The sequence below is a fragment of the Pieris rapae genome, chromosome 22 (genome assembly GCF_905147795.1).
Source record: "Pieris rapae chromosome 22, ilPieRapa1.1, whole genome shotgun sequence".
NCBI classification, from domain to species: domain Eukaryota; kingdom Metazoa; phylum Arthropoda; class Insecta; order Lepidoptera; family Pieridae; genus Pieris; species Pieris rapae.
Genome location: NC_059530.1, coordinates 3,715,814 through 3,722,658, shown reverse-complemented (window position 1 = coordinate 3,722,658; position 6,845 = coordinate 3,715,814). Strand labels below are relative to the sequence as shown.

General features: G+C 39.2%; 2 protein-coding genes across 4 annotated transcripts; one reads left to right on the top strand and one right to left on the bottom strand.

The window, feature by feature from the left end:
• The first annotated feature begins 2,290 nt into the window (after positions 1–2,290).
• Positions 2,291–4,764, top strand: LOC123690171. Its single transcript, XM_045633224.1, has 2 exons — positions 2,291–2,760; positions 3,826–4,764. The coding sequence occupies exons 1-2, from the start codon at positions 2,586–2,588 to the stop codon at positions 4,617–4,619; spliced, it is 969 nt and encodes a 322-aa protein (XP_045489180.1). The 5' UTR covers positions 2,291–2,585; the 3' UTR covers positions 4,620–4,764.
• LOC123690170 (protein ANTAGONIST OF LIKE HETEROCHROMATIN PROTEIN 1-like) lies at positions 2,762–5,234 on the bottom strand. Of its 3 annotated transcripts, XM_045633223.1 has the most exons (3): positions 5,122–5,207; positions 4,760–5,017; positions 2,762–3,698 (listed from the first exon to the last, which is right to left on the bottom strand). In XM_045633223.1, exons 1-3 carry the CDS (start codon positions 5,151–5,153, stop codon positions 2,795–2,797), a joined length of 1,194 nt encoding a protein of 397 aa, XP_045489179.1. In that variant the 5' UTR covers positions 5,154–5,207; the 3' UTR covers positions 2,762–2,794. The 3 variants fall into 3 exon arrangements, 2 of the variants coding, with proteins under 2 accessions (XP_045489179.1, XP_045489178.1); XM_045633222.1 differs by lacking the exon at positions 5,122–5,207 and having other exon boundaries at positions 4,760–5,067; XR_006750970.1 differs by lacking the exon at positions 2,762–3,698 and adding an exon at positions 4,548–4,655 and having other exon boundaries at positions 4,760–5,234.
• Positions 5,235–6,845: the final 1,611 nt, after the last annotated feature.

Below are 6,845 nucleotides of genomic sequence, written 5' to 3'. Positions count from 1 at the left end.
ATTCTTTGTACGCTGGCGAAGGTATTTGAAATGTCTTTGCGCTCGTTAATGTTGCCTAAATGCATTCCCCATATCACTCCTTCCCAGCACGCAGATCAGTTAATACTAATATATTGTCGTTGGCCGACATGGTATCGCGTGAAATTGATAAGCGGTGTTAGGTGGATGTAGTATATTTGAATTTTCGCAAAGCATTCGATCGAGTAGACAATGACATTCTTCTCCAAAAGTTGGCCGCAATTGGGTGTGGACCTGTTCTGCTTAAGTTTTTTACTAGTTACCTATGAAATCGTAACCAATACGTTAAATATGGACAATATGAGATATATTATACCCTTACTATATTATTCAACAAGTTCTGGTATCAGCCAGGTTTCAAACCTGGGACCGTTGCCAGTTTTGATAATGATTAACGACCTTCCGCGCTGTATTAAATATTCCAAAGTTCTATTATTTGCCGACGACGTTAAAGTTTTTAAAAAGATTAAGGCTTGAACAGTGTTCAAATCGGTCAACTAGGGCTAGTTTAAATTAAATTGTTGGAAGAACTATTACTCATATGCATTTGAAAAAAAAAATATATTGTGTGTGTGTCTTCAGCTTTAGATCTACCGCTAATGACCCAAAATACGTACCAGAAACACCATGATGTGGTATGAGAACAATGGGAAAAGACACTTAAAACCTCAATGGCAGAAGCTGGATGATGAGGAAAAAGCAATAGCAATTGAAGCAGGCAGAATAAATAAAGATAGTAATCCCTATCATTGACGTAGTGACAGATGGGTGCTGGAGTAAGCGATCCTACAAAAAAAACTATACCGCACTATCGGGTGCTGCTGCCATAATAGGGAAGAATACGGGCAAAATTTTATTCCTTGGGGTAAAAAATAAATATTGCAGCATGCATGCGACCTCACCTGGTCGACTTAGAGCCGCATAGAAATTAAAGCTAAGGTTACCTACAAAGCAGAATTAAAACTATAGAAGAATATTGGGTGACCTTTAAATAAGCCCATGTAAAATTATTGATCTGCACCACTCGTGAGCAGCGTGAATTGCTGCCATATTTCGAGAATGAGGCATTTTTGATACAAGAAGATTTATTCTTGTGTATGTTGGGAGATTTGAAAGACATGTTGGCGGCAGTCGAGTCTGGAAACAGTAGGGTCGGTTGTTGAACAGTGAACCAACCAGGAACATTAAAAAACAATTCAGCTCTATAACAGGAATCCCATCGGTTTTAAAAAATGAGGCAGATGAACTTGTTGTTGAGCCATCACTGATAGCAGAAATATTTGCTGATAACTTTGAGTCTATTTACTCCCCAGAACCTGATTGACGTCTGGATCTTCTCACGCACTCAATAGGTTAACGTTTGTTTTAAGTTTTTTTGTTAATTGTTTTTCATTTTTTGTACTCTACCCTCTATTAGTGTTTTTTTATCGTTGTCTCTCATAAGGGTTGCCTGGAAGAAATCGCTTGTAAGCGATAAGGCCGCCCTTTGCCTTATAACTTTAGTAACTGTTTTTTTATTTTTGTTATGTGTGTTTTTGTATAAGGCGATAAAGGATACATAAATAAATAAACATTGAACCACCACCATGTTCAAAAAACTGCGAGGTTGCCAATTCAACCGATCGTGTTAAAACTTCTCACGTAGGCACCTTTCCCCTCTCCCTTAGTTAGCCGGTGGCCGCGGCTTGAGTTTGATGTGTGAGCGGTTTGTTTGTTTCTCGCCAAAAAAACATAGAATTCTCAGGTATCTTGATTTTTATATATTTCGTTATTAATTCTAGTTTCAAAAGCTTTATGGTGTCGATATTGTTGTAGTTTTAGACGTTTTCTGAGCATATTGCTTTGTGACAATTCAGCCTACAACCTATCATTTTTTAATATTACCATTATTAGTAGAATAGTGTCTGTATTGAACAGTGAACTAAGTACGCATAGTACACAGTGAACCGATTCACCACTGTGTACCTTACGATACTGGTTAACTGTTCAAGGATAGTGTGATGCTGAAAATCATAAATATTTTTGTTTGTTTTAGGATGCCAAGGTCAAGAAATAAGGAAAGAAAAATTGGAAAACACAAAAAAGGCAATATGATGTCAGCATTAATAATGATAGAAAATGGTAGCTCCATTAGGGCGGTGGCGAAAAACCAGTAAAATTCCCTACCCTAAACACGATAGAGATATTCATTTCACGGTTAGGCAATTGCAGTGTGAATATCTTGTCGTCTCGTTTAAGCACGCGGTAGGGTTCGTCGTAAGGTGTTTGTAAGGCCTCTTTTCCATTACACGGTTTCTCGCCGTGAAAATCTACGGTTAATTCGCCGCGTGTAGGCACGGTCGTCAGTGTGGTATGGATCACTATATGAGCTTGTCGACATGCACGGTGGCGCCAAGGCACGGCGCCGCGGCCGCGTGCGCCGTGACTGCCCCTCGGCGCGCCGCGTCTACGCACGGCGTGATTTTCACCAGTGTTGTATGGCAGTCTATCGGGGTGTGTCGACGGTGCCGGACGTACGCACGGATTCGTGACCGCTTATATACGCTGTTTCGCGATTTTATTATAAAATGAACATAAATCAAGAATTATTAATTACGTTGATTCAAGAAAGGCCTGTAATATGGGATAAGACCATCGACGATTATAAAAATAAGCGGCTTAAATATGATTCCTGGAAAGAAATATTTATTCATTTCCAGCCCACATTTGAAGATTTAAGTGGTGATGAGAAAAACAAGTTTGGTAAGTTACAGATATTTAATTATTAACTTTTTACTTATGCATAGTTGTTTTGATAGGAGAGGCGACCTTCGTTAGATACAAAATATTGTGCAAATCTGTTGCGAACTTCATTAGCCGCCAAACTTCCGCGAACTGCATTCGTGATAGGTAACTGGATTAGTTCCGATTCTGAATCAAGGGTGGACTCATTTTCACTCGCATTGTGAAACTGAAAGTTTTCCTGCTTATGTATAAAATTTTGCAAAACACAACATGTTTTCACAATATCAACTGCCAAATCGATGGACACATTCATTGGCCGGTGAAAAATTCGCCATTTATTGGATAAAATGCCAAACGCACATTCAACAAATCTTCGCGCTCTTGTGAGTCTGTAGTTAAATGTACGTTTTAATTGATCAAGCTGATGACCACCAAATGGACGAAGCAAGTGATAATGCAAAGCAAAGGCTTCGTCCGCAACGAACACATATGGCAAATCGTAGTCAATTCCAGGCAAACGTGTTGCATCGGGTAGATTTAATCCGTTGTTTGTTAAATTTTTCCAAAATGGGGTCTCTTTAAACACACTGGAATCACACTCCTTTCCGTAGGCGCCAACGTCAACAAATATAAAGTTGTAATTGCTATCTACTACTGCCATCAAAACTATAGAAAAAAAATGTTTGTAATTTAAAAACATCGAGCCACTATCAATTGGCTTAATAAGTCTGATGTGTTTTCCATCGACCGCTCCTAAGCACAGCGGGAAGTTGGAAGATTCTTGAAATTTGCTTGCAATGTGTAGCCAGTCTTCTTTAGATGGCATTTTCATATATTCTTTATACAGTTCTAACCAAATGTAGTGGCATACTTCACGTACGATGCAACTTATGGTTTTTATTCCAATTCTATAGCTGTAGTATAGGTCAGTAAAGGTATCTCCTGTTGCTAGATACCTGAAATATAAAACAAAACGGTTCAGGTTCAAATACTAAAACCCCATTTTAGGTCGGGGTCGATTCAGTTTAGGTCGGGGGTTTTCATAAATTTTGAATTTAATAATAATTATTTATTTATTTTCAGGGCAAATGGTGATGAAGAAGTGGACCAATATGAAAGATAGCTGGATAAAATATGACAAAAAAATTAATGAATGTAAGTCTGGTTCTTCAGCAAAAAAAATAAGAAAATATATGTTCTATGATGAAATGATGTTCCTAAAAAAAAATGTTGAGCATCGCAAGACCGATTCTAACATGACTGAACATGTTCATGATTCTAGCCTCAGTAATGAAAATTTTGATAGTGCAGTCCCGAATCAATCAAGCTCGGGATACACTGAACGGAGTGAGACGCAAAGGGCTAAAAAAAAAAGAAAAAATGAACTAAGTGAAGTTGACATTAGGTTTATGAAGTTTATGGATTCAGCAGAACGAGATGAGAAAAAGAAAAGCCGTAGTATGAACTTTTTTATGGGAATCGCTGATACAGTTGACAAGTTCAGTGATGAAAATATGATAGACTTTCAGTTTCAAGTAATTTCAATAATTAAAAATATTCAACAAAGACAGTGTACTCAGTATATACCTACATCAAGAAACCAATGGGATCAAGGCCATCAAGGATATTTAAGTGGTACAGCATCCTCAAATGCGCAATCGTCAACATATGGATATTCTACAGCTGCTAGATCGAGCTATGGAATAAGTCGTCCACAGACGTCTTCTCATGATTTTGGACACGGTTCTGGTTTAGAGCCAATCCACTACCGACCCGAATCACAATTATCTGTACATAGTGTAAATGCGGAAAGTATCTCGGCAGATTCTCAAGTTTCTATTGAAGACGAATTCGATTTTAGTACCGCACTTGAGTAGCATTTTCAGCGTAGTGTATTTTTTGATTTACTTGTTCTTAAATTAATAATTATTAAAATTCAATTACATGTAATAATTTTGTTTGTGTGCAATAAACAATTTTAAACTAAAATATGTCATTTAATTTTGTACCTACTTACCTCAGAGTTACAGCCAATCTTTCTGCGGGCGATATACTCTCTCGCATAAAAGTATCTTGATGTTTTAGTTCCTGGGATAATTTTTGGAGCAAGTTGTCGAATGTAGTTTTCTGCATTCTAAAATAATTGTAAAACTTGTCTTCATCTTCTCTCAATTGATTCTTGACAAGTGTATGAAACGCGCCATATTCCTCCCTTTTTTCTAAAATCGGATGTATCCAAAACCTTACTTCCCTTTTTTTTTCTATTTTCTTTTTCCTATATATGTAATAAGCAACTATAATCTTTTTTTTCGTAAGAAAATTCATGACGCAGCACGTCCTACACAGCCCGAGTAAAAAGCGCTACTAGCCAGTACTTACCAATGTCTCGCGCGGTGATTTTGCCGTATCATGTACAAGCTAGCACGTTTTTTCAACCGTACGGCTTACACACCGTACGTTTGAACAACCGTGTAATGGAAAAGATGCCTAATGGCTTCTTTACGGCGTCTATGCGTACGAATACCTACATGTTTGTAGGTCTCTGTGTATGGTTATGTATATGGTTTTGTGTTACTGTTATGTGGTTGGCTCGGCATTGGTTGCAAATAGCGCATACCGAGATGCAAAACTGGCGCTGCGAACAGACACTCTTGAGCGGGATCCATGGAGCCCGTACCAAATAGTCACAAAAAAGCTACGCTCGCGGGCCCCACCCCTCACAACACACATGGAGCCGGAACTGCTCAGTACAGTGGTGACGGAACTCTTTCCTGAATGTGTAGCTCCGAGCATCCCACATGATACGACTTTGGATTACGGAGAAATAGCGTCTGAAGTGTCTCCTTTGGAGCTAAAGACGGCAACAGCACGCATGTCCACTAAGAAGACGGCATCCGGCCCCGATAGCGTGCACGGACGAGTTTTGGCTCTAACCCTCGACGGTGGCCTTGACATGCGCTTTAGAAACCTCCTCACGGAATGTCTTAAAAGGGGCCTTTTTCCGTGGACATGGAAGACTGGTCTGTTAGTTCTTCTAAAAAAAGGGTGGAAAACCTCCGGAGTCACCATCAGCGTATCGTCTTATAGTTCTCCTAGATGAGCCGGTAAGCTTTTCGAGCTTTTCGAGCTCGAATTTATAATCATTTGGAAACTATAGGACCGAACATACATGAGGCTTGTTGAAAGTATCAAAATATAGAAATGGTACAAGTATCGACATAATGACAGTTATGTCAAAATGTATTACTGTGCTCTATTGTATCTGTGATGTGTTTGAATAAATTAGTCGTTCTTTGTCACTGAAAGTGATTGCGTTTCATTTAAGGTTATGGGCCCAGGTGCGCCCACCTCTATACTTTTGTTAAAAGTAGTAATTTTGTGTCGAGAAGTTTCGGACTTATTGAATTTATAATTGTATCGATCGTGTTATCCAGTAAGTTAACTAACGAGGATGGCATCGAATTACCTAGTCAACGTGCCCAAACTGAAAGGCAGAGAAAATTACTCAGAATGGGTTTTTGCTGCAGAGAATTTTCTAGTCCTGGAGGATATGGTGCATTGCATCAGGCCAATACCTGGGAAGACGATAGAAGCTGCAGAAGATGCGAAAACAAAGGCAAAGCTTATCATGACTATAGACAGCGCCTTGTACGTGCATATCAAGGAAGTCAGAACTTTGGAACAAGCTTTAGTCATTATTTGATGATTCCGGATTTTCGCGAAGAATATCTCTTTTGCGAAACCTCATTTCAATACGGTTGGAAAACTGTACTTCCATGCAGGCGTACGTAACGCAGATCGTCGAGACAGGTCAAAAGTTGAGCAGGACAGGTTTTAAAATCAGTGACGAGTGGATCGGCTGTCTTTTACTAGCTGGATTGACGGAAAAATTCATGCCGATGATCATGGCCATTGAGCATTCAGGTATCCAAATTACAACGGATACCATTAGAACCAAGCTGATCGATATGGAAACGGAAGTGGGTTCTCAATCCAGTGAAATTGGTGGGGCATTTGCAAGTGGCGCGCCGAAGTGTCATATGTTACCGGTGTAAACAAATGGGTCACTACAAGAATCAATGCCCAAGTAATGATAATTCAAG